Below are 18,444 nucleotides of genomic sequence, written 5' to 3'. Positions count from 1 at the left end.
TGATTTGTACATATTCTGTCGCAAAAATAGCAACCAAATGCTATAGCTATAAGAGAAATCCATAAATCCATCCTCCCCCCTCAATTTCCAAGCTCTAAGCCATGCCCCTGGAGTTTTCAATTTAAGGATGGCTTACGGATTCTCCTGAACAGCCTATGTAGGTTGCTGATATTTTATAGTTCTACATTCTCGTTAATCCTGAGTGGTTCCCCACTCTCCTCCACATAAGATTTATTAGAATTACTTAGGTAATAGTACATTTGCAGAACTATGGAATAATCAGTCCTTCACACTGGTGAGAATTGTTGCTTTCAGTTAAGGCCTCCCTTCTCCCTCTGGAAAAGTGCAGAGAAATCTTGCCTTCACCTCTGATCTTGTTAGTTTTTTTGGGGATATGGTAGGAATTAAATACAAAATAGGAAGCATTTTGGAAACAAAATGGGAAAACATCTTTATTATTATTTTTAGTAACTTTGTCACACACACTTGAAAGACAGCAAATCACTTAGCCCTGTGGTGCTGGATCACTCACTGGGCCATCTATACTGTGTTTACCCAGCAAAACCTGGACTAGTGGAGCCGATTTCCCTGTTCAAGGAGGGTGAAGGCCAGGAAGGGAGCTGAGAGAGTCTCCAAAAGCAGGGCAGCATCAAGCACTGGGCCAGATCCCAGCCCAGAAGGAGGAAATGTGGTGTTTATGGGACCAACTTGTGCAAACCAAAGCAATACAACAAAGAATCCTCAACAGCTGGATTTCTTCGATGTTTACAGTATAATAAACATCCATGACTATCTCTGGAACATGATTTGTCTCTAAATATATATAAATGTCTCTATTTAATAGAACAAAGATTAGTTGTTAACTAAAATTTACCTAAGAACCATCAACTTTCACTTCTCCAGTTGGGTCCCAATTCACAAGTTCATCTGTTGGGAAAAACAAACAAACAAAAAAACATTTCTTGGGCCAGCCTCAGTGGCCTAGTGGTTAAGTTCAGTGTGCTCTGCTTCGGTGGCAGGATTTGGTTCCTGGGCACAGTCCTACACTGCTCTGTTAGCAGCCATGCTGTGCTGGTGGCCCACACACTAAAAAATAGAGGAAGGTTGGCACAGATGTTAGCTCAGGGCGAATCTTCCTCAGCAAAAACAAGCAAACAAACATTTCTTTTCCCTTCCTCTCACTGGGGTAGAAGTCAGTAACTGCAGGTGTCCCAGGTCCCAGGAAGATTCTGAAAAGCCCTTGGATATTGGGGGATTGGGCTGCAGTTTTCCAAATCTGTTAAATGTGAGATGGGTGGAGCAAATAACTAGTTGGTTTTCTTTTTCCCCCAATCCTAAAAGTTTATGAACTTTCAAAGGGACACAGCAGGCAATCTGAAAGAGTTCCCAATGGTCAAAGCTGAAACAATCTGAACAACAAAATAAATAAGGTCGTATTGAATTATGGCTCAAAGTATAAAATAAATATACATGAGTCCATACTGAGATAAATGATTGAATGGATAAGTAAATGGGAGAGAAGGAACAAACCTTCCTTACAGAATAATTCCAAATAACATATGTAGATCCCCCCCCACCCCCAGGAAGTAGAGTTTCGTTGCCCCACCCTCCTCTCTTGAGAGTGGGCTGAACTTAGTGAGTATAGAAAGAGAAAAACAGTGCCTTTGTGGTGGAGAATGCTGGCAGATACTGCTTTAACCAAGGGATTAACATCACTAGCAGTGTCATGTTGCTATCAGGTACCCCTTGACAGGATGTGATGATGAGAAGCGCATTTTACCCCTGTGGTTTGCTCTCTCAAAACCATACCAACAGTCTAAGCATGAGAAAAACATCAGACAAAACCAAATGAGAGATATCAAGAGCTTAGCAGAAAGAATTCTTACGAATTGTCCATGTGGCGAAAAACAAGAGAATACTAAGAAACTGTCACAGACCAGAAGAGATTAAGGAGACAGGACACTAAATGCAGTGTGGAATCCTGAAACAGAAAGTTATTAACGGAAACTAGTGAAATCTGTATTGAGTCAAGTTTAGTTAATAGTAACAGACCAATGTAATTTCTTCGTAGACAAATGTACCACGGAAATGTAAGATGTGAATATTAGGGGTTTACGGAACTCTGTACTATCTCTGCAACTTTTTCGTAAATCTAAAATTCCTCCAAAAGAAAGTTTTATTACAAACAACAAGAACAAAACAAAAGTTTATGAACTTGGAGCGCAAACAGAACCTTCTTTGAAAGCAGCAACAACTAGCCCACTTTATGTAACTCTCCTGAGTGGGGCGCGGTGGTCGGGACTTGCGGGTGCAGGGCGCGCCCCCGGCGGGGGTGGGGCAGGGCGTGCGCGTCCGGGCGGGGCGGGAGCCCGGCTCCTCCCCGGAGCCACCCGGGCGCCGGACTCTGCCCGGGGCGCGCCCTGCGGGGCGGAGCCCAATCGGCCGGAGGCCGAGCCACCATCGCCCGGCGGAGCAGACGCTGGCCCCAGGCCTGCCAGCCAAGGGGAGGAGCAGGGCCGGGACCCTGCGCTCGCCGAGTGCCCTCCAAGGTAGGGAGCCCTGGCGATCGCGCCCTGACTCCTGCGGTGCGCGCCTGGGCGCCCCCCGCCCCAGGTGAGTGGGTGTCCAGGTGCCCCCGGAGCTGTTCCCCCAGCGCAGCTCGGCGCACCGGGGCATTTCCCTGTAAACAGGTCCTTGGTGAGGAGGCTATTCCTCCCTCTGTTCTGGGCTCAGATTCCTTGGGCAAGAAGTTTCTGCTCCTCCGGGAAGAGAAAGAGTTGCCTTCCCCGGTGTTAGAATAACCCCTCCTTAGTCCGATGCACACCTGATTATTTATTTAGGTTGCTGTCATGCAATCCCTTTTTACCAGGGGTCCCCGGGATTCAGAGGTTGTGAATAAAGCCCTTCGGAAAACTTACTGTCACCTGTGAATCCCCCTGTGGAGGCTTTGACAGGTCACTGCGCCCCAGTTTTTAAGAACACAAACGAATGAATGAATGCAGGTGGTTGTCTTACCCTGCGTCCTTCCGTGCTGGCGTCTGTCGTTGCAGGTGTGGCAAAAGGAGAACAGCGCATTGGTTTACAGTTTTCTACTGTCATGGGATTTGAGAGCTGTAAATTAGCGAGCCCTAGCGTTATTATCTTACTGAAAGAGTAGTACGGGGCGGTGTAGGGGAAGTGTTCCGGTTGGATGATGAAATGGCTATGAATTTTCAGCCTTCTTCGAAAGGAGATGTGTGTGTGTGTGTGTGTGTGTGTGGAATATAAGGATCAGAAGAAACAATTAGCCCAGAACATGGTTGGAGCTGTGTCTGTTTACCGTTAAACTATAGTTGTTTTATCTTAGGAACCAAGACCACCTTTACTTTCTTGGTATATATAGACCAGATGAAGTGTCCAAAAGGGACTTATTCTGCATTTGCAGTAGGGAAAAGATAATGTCTTCTGGATTTTACCTAATGCTATTAAATATTCAGTTCTAGAGAAGTCTGTTCAGAAATATGATCTGAGTTGGAGTCTCAGGTACTCTGCAGACACAATGGCTTCTGTTGTTTGGTGGCTGGGCTGTCCCCCTCCCTGTCCTCTCATACTGAGAGAGAAGGTTCCTGACACATAGGAGTTTAGAGAAGGAATGCAGACAGCTTGCACTTCCTGCGACCAGGTGAGCTTCATAAAAAGGTTCCTACCCCTGTTATTTACTAAATAAATTTAGTTACTAAACCTGCGCTAACTAAAAAGGGACTTTTGAAATAAATACAGACACTATTTCAGTTATATTACTTTTATGTTTTTGTGAATTAATCATAAGCTTCTTATTTGTTAGCTTAATTGATTGCTGCTGTGCTCCACAGTGGGCTGAAGTTGTAATCCATGTTCCGGCTGAAGCTGAAAAATGAGGTTTATATTTGTTTGTTTGGGATAAGGACTGAAAAAGGAAAGAATTGAAGGTTTTGAAGGGAATTTAAAAGATTTTTTTAAAGTAGTTGTTTCAAATCTCTTGAACTGAGATATTTACATCAAATTATGTGGCCATTTATTGATTGAAAAAATTTTGTAGTGGCGGAATGTCACTATCAGTTTAATAACATGTTTAAGTGAATTTACATTTGAATAAGCATGAAATCTACATGGGGTTGGAAAACGAAAGCCTGTATGTGTTTGCATTCAGTTTTAGAAGATATTTGGTGCATCTGTGGATTTTTGGCCTATTCAGGCATTCATTGAACCAATATTTGTTGAGTGCCTGTTGTTCAGAGCACTGTGTTCTGTGTTGGAGACACAGGGGGAGACAGTCTTGTGTAAATGAGACACATTCCTGAACTTATGGAATTTGTATATCATTGGAATCCTCCCAGACACCCCGAAACCATAGATTAGGAACCACGTCAATGACAATCCATCAATTTTGACAGTGACTGAAACTAGATTAGTTTCAAATCATAAACTCTCTTACGTTGATTTAAATCGTCAAATCTAAAAATTTTAAAGGAGTTCTATGTTATTCAGGTCAGTGGTTTTCTCTTTTGCTTAGGTTGGGGGAGAATTTAGGAATCATGTGTTCTTGGTTTAATATTATGAAATGTTGAGATATTAAACCTGAAATAGCTAAATATCACTTTCACTCAAATTAAATAAAAACTAGCAGTGGATGGCAGTAATTTAGGGGGAAAAATCAATGAATGAAAAACTTCAAATTGAGAAGATTCTATCCATCAAATTATTCTTTCCTCTAAATTAGAAAAATATGACTACAGTTATATTTTACCCCAGAGGAAAAGAGGGACTTTATTCAAGGCATTCTTGCTTTTTTTCCCTTTGTTTTTAAAATACAACTTTATTGGAGGTATAATTTACATACCATAAAATTCATTCCAGTATACAATTCTGTGATTTTTGGTAAATTTACAGAATTGTGTAACCATCATTACAAACCAGTTTTAGAAGATTTTCGTCATCCACAAAATACTCCACATGCCTGTTAGCAGTCATTCACCATTTCACACCCAGCGCCGGGCAACCACTAATCTACTTCATGTATCTTTAGATTTGACTTTTCCAGACATTTCATACAAATACCGTCATAGAATATATGTTTTTAGTATCTGGCTTCTTTCACCTAGAATGTTTTTGAAGTTTATTCAGGTAGCATGTATCAGTAGTTGGCACCTTTTTATTGCTAACTAATATTCATTCCATTGTATGACTATACCATGTTTTGTTCACCAGTTGATGGGCATTTCTGCAATTACATTTAAGTGGTAAGACAGGTACTTTGGTCCAGCTTCCATGGTAGCATAATTTAAAAATAACTGATATGAGCCAACCTCCTATTTATATTTATGAAAAATATATTCCTCATATGGATTACTGATGTTTTCTGAATGAGACATAACTGTGATCTTTCTGTGATACTTGCATGAAAATAGTCAGTAGTAAACCCCATGCAAATAGCAAGAAGCACAGTCGTTTATATTCTAGGTTGGACTTGGAAGATGTTTACTCTTGACATTAACATTTGTGAAGAGCATCCGTATCCTTTGCTACATTTTCTTCACAAATGGCATGCAGTTAGAGGGGGGAGTTTTGAAGATTGCTAGACCTGACAGTGATAGCTGAAGTACTCTTAATAATAGGAGCACTTCTTAATAATAACATATTTTAGTGGGGCACTTATCATAAAGCATGAATCTTCTATAGCAGTAAGCCAAAAACTAGAAGGGAGTGCATCTGAATTTACATGCTTTTGGTTGTATTATTCTGTAGTTTCTATGACTGTGCTGAAGAATGAAACCGATACAGCTCTGTTTATTTACCAAATCAGACACTAGTTTGAGCTCTTAGATCAGAGAAAATCCAAAACAGAAGAAATGCCATTCCTTTTTCCTCTGGGGCCTTTTTAGGAGCTAGAGCAAAATTATAGGTTATTCCAGGTTCCCATTAAGTGGTGGTGTTTTTCTGTGTTTTCTAGAGAACAAACCAAATAAAAACTTTCTATCACTGTAAAAGCATTGACTTTTAGGATCCCTCTTCTAGGAATCACGGACCTTGAAAAGCAGTTCAGTCAGAGCTGTCTTCTTATACACCCCCATTCACCCTGCTTTGTGCCACTACTCTGGCAAATGCATTTTTAACAGGTTACGCTTGACAACGTCTACTTAAAGATCTTCTTGGGGAGGTTTCTCCAGTTGAGTAGAAACCCTTCTGTACAAAGTTGGCAGATTCTGTGAAACTAAAGAGAAGACAATATGTCTCTGGATGCCTGAAAGTTACTGCTGAAATTGCAAGTTCCTATGGGGGAAAAAAGAGCATTAAAATAACTTGGAGGTCTACTTTACTGACAGCTTAGAATGCAAAGGATTTTATTTTTAAACTTTGAAAATTTGAAAACAAAATAGTCTAGGTTAAATAACATAGTTTTCCAAAACTGAATGTGCTCATTTGGAGCCTAGGTTTTCTGCTTGAAATATCAAAACAACTTGCTAAAACTCCTGGGTGGGAACACTGCTGTTTTGATGATCTGTGATTAGATGAACCGATCAGTCTCCGTTGGTAACATCTCTTTTTTTAACTTGATAAGGGTTTAAAAATTTCTAGGACAGATGCCTCTTTCTAGTGTTACACTGAAAATTTCATTCCAAATGCCTCCCAAGAGTGTATTCCCAATTACAGAAATCCATCTTCATCCTTCTCACTTTTATCTCCTTCGAAATGGGCACGGACACACTCCCCACGCTGTGTCCATTCACCGGCAGGAGGAAGGCTTGATCAGCATTGAGCTGAGCGCCTCTTCGAATGATTCTGAAGAGCTCACTCACTCATCACCCATATTGACATAATCTAATATGAGGAGCTGGGTTTGATCCAGAACTAGAAGCTGCTTCTCACCCTTGTATCTTTCTCTTGTCGCCTGGGTTTTGGTAGGATACTGTGCTTGTATCAGTCTGACATCTTCCTGGTGCGGGAAGGTGGGCAGAGGTGGTGGGCGAAGTACAGGGTCCAGGCCGTGTCAGGGCATGCAGCCCTGAATAGACTTTGCAGTCCCTGATCAATAATTTACATGCAAGTGGGCAGCTGTGAAGAACGGAAACATGTTGTGCGTCTAGAAAATGATTCAGAAGGGGATGGAAAGAAGAGATAAGGAGTTCTAGGGTTATGAATTAGATTTAAATCTTATTGCAAATATTATTATATACTTATTTATTCTTATGTATTTCCTCCTGCTTTTCCATCTTAGTAAATAATAATTAACTTTCTTAAGATGTCTAAGATTTCCCTCGTTTCTGTTGCCATATTGAATGTCAGGCTTCATTGACTATTCTTTTTTTTTTTTTTTTTTTAAAGATTTTATTTTTTCCTTTTTCTCCCCAAAGCCCCCCGGTACATAGTTGTGTATTCTTCGTTGTGGGTTCCTCTAGTTGTGGCATGTGGGACGCTGCCTCAGCGTGGTCTGATGAGCAGTGCCATGTCCGCGCCCAGGATTCGAACCAACAAAACACTGGGCCGCCTGCAGCGGAGCGCGTGAACTTAACCACTCGGCCACGGGGCCAGCCCCTTCATTGACTATTCTTGTATCAGTAACAGTTCTACCTACTTATCTACCCGTCAGGAGCACAGTTACCTGCTTTGTAACAATCCTGATTCTATTGCTGTTTTTTGCCATTTAAACTTTTTGGGGGTCAATAATTGGAATGAAAGAGAACAAATCCAGCTAATTATGGCTTCCTGTTTGTTCTAATAAAATCAGTGAAGGTCCTTGGTTTTGAAATCTCAATGGTACTTTGCTTTTTCTAGGATGCTATTGGATTATTATTTTTAAAATAGAAGTATATACAGTCACCTTTTTTGGTATAGAAATTCTGTAAGTTTTGACAAATGGTTACAGTCTTGGAGCCATCCTCACCATCAAGATATAGAACACTTACATCACCCCTCCCTACCCCCCAAAAAATTCCCTTGTCCCATTGGTAGTCAACCCCCACCCCATTCCCAGTCCCCAGGTAACCACTAACCTGTTTTCTGTCCCCATAGTTTCAAATTTTCTGCAATGTCATATAAATGGAACTGTAGAGTATATAGCCTTTTGGATTTGGCTGTTTTCAGTAAGCGTAATGCATTTGAGATTCACCTGTGTGTGTCAGTAGTTCATTCTTTTGTGTTCATGAGTAGGATTCGCTTGTTGATGAATATTTGAATTTTTTCCAGTGTCTGGCAGTAGTAAACAATTGTGTTTTATGGAACATAAACTTTCATTTCACTTGGGTAAATACATAAGGATGGGATTGCTGGGTTGTACAGTGTGTGCTTAACTTTATAGGAAACTTCCCAAGTATTGTCCAACATGGCTGCACATTTCGCATTCCCACCAGCAACAGACAGGAGTTCCAGCTGCTCCAAGTCCTCACTTACACGTGGTGTTGTCTGTTTCCCGCCTTCCCCTGCTGGATAATTTTTGGAACAAAGTGAATTATGTTGAAGCTAAAATATTCCAGGATGGGTTTAGGAAGCTATAGATATTTTGTAAATTCCTGAGCCTTTTACTCTTAAAATATTTTATAAAGCCACATAAGAAATTTTCCAAAGGGGCACCTTCCCTATAAATGTTACAGATGACTAAGATGTATGTCATTGACATCTGCTTCTTTTCGTATTTTCGTCAACTGACAAGTCATAAGTGGCTTTCGAGTTGAATATTAACTGAGAAGATCAAGGCAGGAGGAATAATTGACTGACGGGGTGGAGGGTATAGGAACAGTGACTGAGTCACTGACACTTTCAAATGATGTCCTGTAGGCAAATGCCCACAATAAGTTGTGAATATAAAAGTAATTATTTAATATTTTTTGAATGTGTGTTATGGGTCAGATACTCCATTAAGCACTTTTTATGCATTATCACATTTAATCCTCATATAGGTCTATGAAGGGGTTAACATTTCCATCTGAATTTTTCAGTTGAGGAAGTCAAAGCCTAGGGAGCTTAAAAACTTTCCCCAGGCCACCCAGGGTAGCGGGGAAGTAGAACAGAGTCTTTTGGGCAACACCAACCGAGTCCGAAGCCTCCATTTTTGAGCCATGAAACCAGAAGGACAACAATAGCTTCTCAGGCTCCTGAAGGACATTGTGGGAGCTCACAGCAGGATTGACTTGAATGTTCCTTCCTTTGGAAAACCCTGATTACTAAACTAGCTCGGGCCCAAGAAACTAGGCTTAGAAATCCCTTCAGAATGCAGCAGGAGGCAAAGTGGCAAGTTGGAAAGAACCAGCAGACTCATGGGTTGAGATCCATGACCGTCATTAACTATCTGTCTTTGCTTAGTTTTGTTGAGCCTCATTTACTCATCTGTGAAATGGGAATAATGGCACTGACCTCTCAGGGTGTGTATGAGAATTAGTAAAGGCAGCATACCCTACTGGCCTGTGGTGGGCACGCTCTTCCCCACAAGGGAAGGGATTCATGTAATTTGCACCTCTTTGCAATTTGGTTGCTATACCCAGCACTGGGTGAAACCAGCAGCTGTTTTTCAGAGTTTCAGATCATACCAGTAAATTATGAAGATCGATTATTTTTTTTACCTGGATTTGAGGTCAATCTATCTGGGTTCAGATGATGAAGTCAGTTTATCACCTTGAAAAACTTATATCACTCTTCTGTGACTTGGCTGCATTATACATAGATAAATAGAAGTAGATATATAGATAATAACTATAACAGTGTGTTATATATAGAGAAAATGATTTTTGGGAAATGGCACAGTTCTTTGTCGATAGTATATATTTGTATCTTGTATTTGTACCAATATTTCAATCCATTTTTTTCCAAAAGCAAATAGCTGTTATTTCATATCTAAGAGCTTTCTATAGCACTGCCTATGATATGAATATATGTGCGCATACACATGAGTAGTATTTACACATGAATAAAATAAATTCTACTTAAGAAATCTTAGATTGTTACTTGAAAACAGTGTTATTATTACTTGGGTTCTGGGTTAGCATGCATATTTTTTGATATACTGTGCATCACTTTCAGGTGAACTGCACAGTCACCTGAGATTTGGCTGGCTGACACTGGATGTCACCATTGTGCTGTGTAATGCAGCTGCAGAACAGGTGTGCTATTTAATATCCAGGACACTGTCAGCATCTTCAAGGGTTTGGAGATGCGTTAATTTTTTTCCCTCATACAACCTAACTATCCTTGCAGCACCTTTGTCGTAACTTACTTTTTCAGTTTCCAATATCTAAGCTCTATATAATAGTGACCAAGAATGATGAAACAATATTCAATATTGGTAGCTCAGAACTGAGAAACTGAGAACTCAGAAACTGTGCTAAAACCATACAGAGGCTTGTGGTTACAAACCAGAATAATTGATTCTGGCTAACTTAAGTAGAAAAGGAATATAGTGGAAGTATATGAAGCAGCTTCCAGAATTGATGGGAAAACTAGGTTTCGAAATGGGAGAATCCAATGTGCTGGTGCCTCAGCAAAGATCAGGCTATGGCAAGATAGAGTCCTGGCGTTGCCAGGTCACTGGATACCACCACTGGCCTTCCTGCCACTGGACAGAAAGCGTCGTCTATGCCAGACTCCATCCCTTCCCAGAATAATGGGGTTTTCACTGCGTCTAGCTTCAACAAGCCCAAGGACCAATCCCTTACTGGCTTTTCCAGGTGGGAACACTCACATGCCTGTATTTGGTTACCGTACCTGTGCTCCGGCCCAAGGAGTGAGGAAAAACAAGTAAGGCATTTTTCCTGCCAAGACTCAGACTGATGGTGATTCCACCACTCTGGGAAGGAGATTCAAGTGCTGGGCAGCCAAAACATACCACATGTCCACCATGCTTTTCAATCGGCACCCACAGAAGCAAGTTGAGAATACTGCCGTGCAGTCAGCCGAACTTTAGAGCCCCTTCTCGGGGACGTCAGTTGCGTGGGCCTCATGGCAGCTGGCAGCTTCGCAGACTTTGCTATACTCTACCTTTCCTCCAACCCTGAGGGAGTCATACCAGCCAGGGCTAGACCTGTTTATTCTGACTAAGGAGACAACTTAGGTAAGTTGGAAGTCTCAACAAGTTTCAGTCTACTAAAACACCCCAAAAAACTAAAAAACCGTCCTGCTACATTAAAAGACAATGATAGGCTGCACTGTGTATCTTGTTGTTCTTGGATAGGAACACTATTTTACACCAACTCCAGCCTCTGCTCTTGCTCTCCCCTTCGCCTGGAACCCTCTTCTCCCAGATAACTACGGCTTCAGCTCCTTTCATTCGAGTCTCTTGTTCAAATGGCTCAGATTGGCCTTCCCTCCCCATTCATCTAAAACACCACCTCCTTTTATCCTGTTCCCCTGCTTTTCTTCATGGCACTTGTCACTATCTCTCATTCTGTTCCCCCATATGTGTATAGTTTTAATTAATAGCTGTCTTCCCTCTGTACTGAAAGTCTCTGAAAGCAGGGTCTCTGGCCCACCTCTGTGGCCACAGCTCCTACTGCAGCTATATCCAGTAAATACTTGCTATATAATGAATGAGTAGAGGTTTCAGTAAAGAAAAGAAACACCTTTGTTATGATCTCTAGAATATAAACAGTGCCTGTATGAGTTTCCTAGGCTGCTATACCAAAGTACCACAAAATGAGTGACTTAAACTTAGAAATTTCTTGTCCTCCAGTTCCAGAGGCTGGAAGTCCAAGACCAAGGTGTCGGCAGGGTTGGTTCCTCCTGACGACTGTTAGGGAGAATCTGTTCTATGCTTTTTCTCCAACTTCTGGTGGTTTCTTGGCCATCTTTGGTGTTCCTTGGCTTGTAGAAGCATCATCCTAGTCTCTGCCTTCAACTTTACATGCGTTTTTCCTGTATGCATCTGTGTCCATTTAAATTTCCTCTTTTTATAAAGACATCTGTCATATTGGATTAGGGGTCTGTCCTACTGCGGTATGACCTCATCTTAGCTAATTACATCTGCAGAGACCCTCTTTCCAAATAAGGTCACATTCTGGGGTATTAGGGGTTAGGACTTCAACTTAGGAATGGCGGGCTGGGGGCAGAATTCAGCCCATAACAGTACCTCATATGTGTTGACTGTATAATGAATAAGCCATCCTTATGTCGTTAAACAGAGTAGTAGGTTTAGTTACATTATCCTGGGTTCCCAGTGATGTATTGGTTTACCACATGGATTACAATTCATAGTAGTGTGTGAATTGCTTTGTAAATTGTAAACTGTTCATTAGATAATAGCATCATTGGTTGGACATGTTGAGTTATTGATGCTTTATCAAGAAAGAACCAATACTATGGATTTTCTAGTCTTAAAAATCCCTCAAAGCAGAGTTTCCTTGATAGCCCAACTCAGTCTACAGACTGTTTAAATTATTACCCGGTTTTTCTCTACCACTGAGACTGCTTGTCAGTAGTAATTGGGGATAATGGTTTCCTGTTTTATTTGCTCATTTGACAAACATGTACAAATCATTTATTATGCCTATAATATAACTGTTATAAGTTCTTGATAAATGTTAACTCACGAACAACCCCATGTTGTTTATTATTTATATTGTTAGTAGCAATTAACATTGATATTATGTGAATTTTACTGATAAGGAAACTGAGGCACAGAGAGGGTAAGGAACTTGACCAAGGTTACACAGCTACTGGGTGGCAGAGTCAGGTCATGAAACTTGGCAGTCTGTCTCCAAACCTTTTAGATGTAGAATGCTCTTTCTTCACAGAAGGTCTCATGGAGAAATTCACTGTGCAACAAAACAAAGCAGAGGTGCTTTGGTTCAAGTCAAGTTGGCAAAGCCCTTTCTGCTCAGCACCTCCCCTCCCCTTGGGAGCCCTGTTTGAAAAGCCCCCATCTAGGAAATAACGCCTCTTGGCGTGATGCCACTTGTAAGCTGTCTTCAATCCACTCTAGCATAAAACAAATAAAATTGCCTTCTCACTTTAATTAACTGATTGTGTTTTATTTTGAAAAATTTATCTGCCTAATCTACTTCTGGCAGAAATAAAATGCTAAGATGGATTTTCCCCAGGATGCTATTGCCATATGGCAATTTGGACTTTGCTGGCTTCAGTTCCCCTTGGGTTTCTTTATATAATCAAGAACTGTGGTCACAAAAGTTTTCCAAAACAAAGAGAGAAATGAAATTTGATTTCATAAGAATAAAGTTGGATATAAACTTGGCAGCCAGATAGGCATGGACGCCCCCCCCCCCCCCCCCGCCACCGTCATGGGCTTCCCATCTTCTGAGTTGATTAATAATGTAAAATAATAGAGGCAACAATATTAACAGTTACTGTCCATTGAGTGCCTTCTGCAACCAGGCATTTAACAAGCCCCTCATTTTTGCAATTCTAGGTATTATCAATCCTATTTTACAGACATGTAAATTGAGGCTAAGATTTTTTTGCGTCTTGTGAGTGGAGGAGGTAGGATGTTTTGAGAAATATCAGTGATTAAAGAGCAGAATTCCTTGATATTAAGAATAAAAACCACATAAGAGAATATATTTTAGGATATATAACATGAAGCCTGGTGCAATTTTCAAATTCTGAAAGATGGTGAGAATGCAGTGGGATCTATTCTAAAGAGTGATTACTTCCTATGATGAAATGCCTCTTCTTATTTGTTAATGGGCACAGTGTGTAACATGCTAAAAAGGAAAAAGAAGGCAAATCAATTAAATGGGACTGTCCATCAAGGGGAATTGAATCAGATCAAACTGATTACTTTGCTTGCCTCTGTTTTCCCACTGGTTTTGCCCCCACCCCCTGCCAGGCTCTAACCCAGAGGTCAGCTAACTTCTGTAGGATCAGATGCTGAATATTTTAGGCGTTGCTTGTCACGTATTTTCTCTGTCACAACTACTGAACTCTGCTGTTGCAGTGCAAAAACAGCATAGACAACATGTAATTGAATGGCCATGGTTATTTTAGAGGAAAACTTCATGTGTAGACACTAAGTTTGAACTTCGTATAATTTTCACGTGACACAAAATGTTATTGTTCTTTTGATTTTTTCTAAAACTGTTAAAAAATTTAAGAACCACTCTTATTTAGTTCATAGGCTGTTCAACCAGGTGCAGAGCCAGAGTGGGCTCCTGTGTCGTGGTATGCCAACCACCACTCCAGCCTGACCACCCGCCTCTGGTTTCCAAACACCTGACTTATTGTCTCTGTGGGTGTTTCTTTTGCTTTGAGCATTTAAATGTTGTTTTGGACCAAGAACTTAATCCCGGAAGAGACTTCAGAGGACTTTGGAACAGAAGGCCTTCCACTCGCGTTCTGCAAAAAGCAGACTTTCAGAGTCATGGCTGCCAAATCAACTTCAGCTGAAACAAATGGAAGCTGTAGTGGCAGTCTAAGAGGATTTAGAATAAAATGGAAAATTCTTGGCATACGCTTCATTGAATTTTAATTGAAGATTTCATTGAAGATTAAAGGATAAATGCAGGACTTTGAGTTATCCCCAGAAATGATCTAGTTTTGAAGTGATGCTAGCGAATATGAAAATTCTTTTGTGTGTTTTAACAGCACAGGTCATTGCTACATTTTAAATATTTTTGTTGTTGTTTTTTTCTCACTAGGGGAGACAGCCTCAATATGATGGAAACACCCTTGAACTTGGTGTCCAAATGATGGTTTAAGTTTCAGCTCAGTTAGTTTTACGGTGATCTTGCGTAAGTTAACATCACCTATGGGCTTGGCTTCCTTATCAGTAAAGTGAGATTAATAATCCTACCTCACAGGCCTTTCTATTTTATTTTATTTTTTAGTTCTTTATTGTTTATTATGGAAATTTCGAACAGAAACATACAGGTAGAGGAGTATAACGAACCCCGTATGCCCCTGCCTGTCTTCAACAATTCCCTGTCATTTGTCAGACTTTTTTCATCTTTGTCCCACTTCTTTTCTCTACTAGATTATTTTAAAGGAATTCCAAATACAGTATTATTTCACCTGCAAATATTTCAGTATGTATGACTAATGGATAAGATCTTTTTAAAGAATATTTTAATTCCCTTATCACACCTGGCAAAATTACAGTGACTCTTTAACTTCGTCTATTATCTGTTCACTGTTAAGATTTTCCCATTTGGCTCAAAAATGTATTTATATAGCTGGTTTGTTTGAATCAGGAGCCAAAGAAGATTTGTATATTGTATTTGGCCATATGTGTCTTAAGACTCTTAATTTATGGCAATTTCTTTCCTCTTCTCCCCATCTTTCTTCATATAATTAATTTGAGGAAGGAACTAGTTATTTATCCCATAAAATTTCACATAATGTGGATTTGGCTTATTGCAACCTTGACCCTTGTAGAGTCATTGAACGTTTTCCTTTTGTTCAGCTATTTATTGTCCCTAGATTTAGAGACTTGACTAGATTCAGGTCTCTCTTTTTTTTAAGCATATTTCAAAGATAATGCTTCCTGCTGGTGATTGTACCACACCTAGAGGACATAATGTCTGGTTGTCTCTTTTTCAGTTGTGGTAAGATTGATGAGTGGGGTCCCTCAGGTTAATACACTCTTCATCAACCTCTCACCTAACGTTTTCAGCACTGGTTGATGACTGTTGCTTAGATCCATTACTTTATAAAGGGCTGCAAAATATAGGTTTTCTAATTCTATCAGTCCTTTTGGATTTATTATCAGGAATTCTTTAGAAAAATTTCCACTTTTTCGTTACCGTGAAATAGAGTTCATACAGTAAAGGCAAGATAAATGCTTGTTGAAGGTGCCCCCTCACCCCTTTGTCTGGGCTAATTTTCAGTATAATGGTGGCCTGTCTCCATTGAGTTGGATGATGAGGGTTGGTGCTGGACAGACAAGTGGTGTGGTTCCATTCCCAGGAACTGGAGCTGGGCCGCCAAAGTGAAGTCTGCCAAACTTGAACGCTTGGCCATCAGGGCTGGCTCTAAAAAGTTTTGATATGTTTCAGTCTCTCACGGTCATTCCTCTTCAGGTTGGCTTTTCTGTCTTTAGTATGTGATGGCTTTTTTGTTTTCTGGCATGACAGAATATGTCAGGCTGACCTTACGTATTTCTTGCCCCAGACTTAAATCACTCAGAAGCCCTGGTTTCTTTGTAGTAGAAAATGATATACTGAGACCACCATCTGGGCACTAGAAGTGTTGGTTGCTTCTATTTCTAAATTTGTCAGTGGGAGATCTAGAATATACATTTTTAAAGGAAAATACATAGTTATTTTATTCTCATAATTTAATTTTGGATTATGAGGTTTTACATAATATTTTTGTTTCTATTTTCTATGTTTTTTTCTCTTATGCTGAAAATCTTGGCTCTTAACGACATTAAGACAAGAACTTCTTGGCTTTATTCTACATCATGTATTGATGTGGGTGAGTGCATGCTCATGCGTGCACACACAGGTATAATAGATTCAAAATAGCAATACTAATATTTCCACTAACGGTATTATTAGTGAGTGTAGTTTAAGATTGTTTTGTGATTCTTTTTGTTCTTAGGACATAGCATAGCTGGGAAAAATAGTCCCTGCTATGTGTTTTAAAGCCACTTCAAATAATTTATGTGACTGTACCATCAACTTGATATACAGATCTATTCATTTGTTTCTTATTTTGGAAGAGTTCATTTTTTTCTCTTTAATTTAGTTTTATTTTATAATTAGGTAAAATAATTACCGTGTTCAATGTCAAAATTATGTCACAGATTTTTTACTTCCATCCATCCCTCCCTTCTTATAGAAATTGTGATACAAATATCCTTTTCTGCGCCATGCCTTTTTGTTGAATAATACATCCTGGAGAAGACTCCATAGCAGTAGATAATTTATTCAACCAGTCCTCTTTTTGTGAGCGTTGGGGCTTTTCCCAGTCTTTTACTATTACAAATAGTTCTTCAGTAAATGGCCTTTACGGGCTATTGAGAGTCAAATAAAATGTAGCATATTAAATGTCTGTGTAAAGTGATATACATACATGTATATATGCACATTAGTGACATACATATGATTTTGTTATAAATATATTGTTTTATTTATTTATTTATTTTTTACTTTAAGATTGACACCTGAGCTAACAACTATTACCAATCTTATTTTTTTTTTTTCTGCCTTTTCTCCCCAAATCCCCCAAGTTCATAGGTTCATATTTTAGTTGTGGGTCTTTCTTGTTGTGGTATGTGGGATGCCGCCTCAGTATGGCTAATGAGTGGTGCCATGTCCGCGCCCAGGATCCGAATGGGCCAAACCCTGGGCCGCTGAAGTGGAGCGCGCAAACTTAACCACTCGGCTGCGGGACCAGCCCCCATAAATATATTATTTTAGTACCACAGACATTTATTAGGCACTTACAGTGTGCTAGAATATAAAGGTGAATAAGGCATGGTCCCTACTCTTGAAGTTTTACTGTCTATTATAATGTGGAATACAAAGAAAAATTTCACATTTTTTCTTCTCAGATAATTTACATTTCCTATCAATTATTGTTTCAGCTGTTATTGTTTTCATATTAAATTAATTTCTGAAATTATGACTATATAAGATATCAATAATTTATAATATTTTCTACTATATTTGATTACAGTACTAATACAGAACTTCTTTCAGTATATGAACCATATAATCATATTGACAAAGAAGTTAGTTTTATCTGTTTTATGTTTTCCTAAAACCAGAATTCACAATGACAACAGTAACAGTGACCACAGAAGTTCCCCCAAGGAGTCAGATAGAAGATAACTCTGCCTTGTATGAGTCCACAGCAGCTCACATTATTGAAGAAACCGAATATGTGAAAAAGGTATGTGGGCGCTGGGAATCAGGTTAGCATGGTATGATTTTTAAAAATAAATCTAATATGGATCTGTGGGCTTTGTTTTTCCCTCCATAGAACATGTGAGGAGGAATAAACTTAGTTTGGCAAAGGACAGTCTTGATAGCTGAAATTTAAACACGTTTAGTCATTTCTCTCGAGGATATGAACCTCCATTCTTGTACTTGGCGTTAAATTGAAAAATGGGCCAGGAGGGGTCGGTCAGAACAGCTCAGCACTAATTTGTCCCACACTTGTCACCACTGCCCTTCCTACTGTTTTATATCATTTCTCAGTTGTTTCATGAGTGTTGATACTGTGTTTCCAAGTAGCTGTTTACGTTTCCTGCTGAGTTTCTTCTCTGTTTACCTTGTTCCTTCTCACAGTTCAAGGTCGCTATCGCCAGTGACTACACCTTGGCATGTTACTTCATTAAAAATGTGAAATCTCTCACAAGAGAATCCAATGATAATGGCTGACAAACGTATATATTCTTACGAACTGTTTCTTAGAAAGATGGAAAAATTTGGCTATAGTAACACTGTAACTTATTCAGATCGATTAATTCGTCTTTGAGTGTCTTACAATTCCATAGGTCACCAAGACATGGGGCTTATATTTCATGCATAAATTTGTATG

General features: G+C 39.8%; 1 protein-coding gene across 7 annotated transcripts in view; it reads left to right on the top strand.

Annotated features, from left to right (window-relative positions):
• CCDC68 (coiled-coil domain containing 68) overlaps window positions 1-18,444 on the top strand; it is a 64,899-nt gene that overhangs the window by 12,857 nt on the left and 33,598 nt on the right. For 2 of the 7 annotated variants that reach the window (XM_070627631.1, XM_070627630.1), the window contains one exon: window positions 17,669-17,793. In XM_070627631.1, the coding sequence (XP_070483732.1) occupies window positions 17,669-17,793 (125 nt within the window). Of the gene's footprint in view, window positions 1-2,363; window positions 2,614-14,594; window positions 14,688-17,668; window positions 17,794-18,444 lie in introns of those variants that run through there. The other 5 variants (XM_070627633.1, XM_008514644.2, XM_070627634.1 and 2 more) reach the window with 5 other exon arrangements.

This window comes from Equus przewalskii, chromosome 7 (assembly GCF_037783145.1).
Source record: "Equus przewalskii isolate Varuska chromosome 7, EquPr2, whole genome shotgun sequence".
Taxonomy (NCBI): Eukaryota; Metazoa; Chordata; class Mammalia; order Perissodactyla; family Equidae; genus Equus; species Equus przewalskii.
This window is presented reverse-complemented; position numbering and strand designations above follow the sequence as displayed.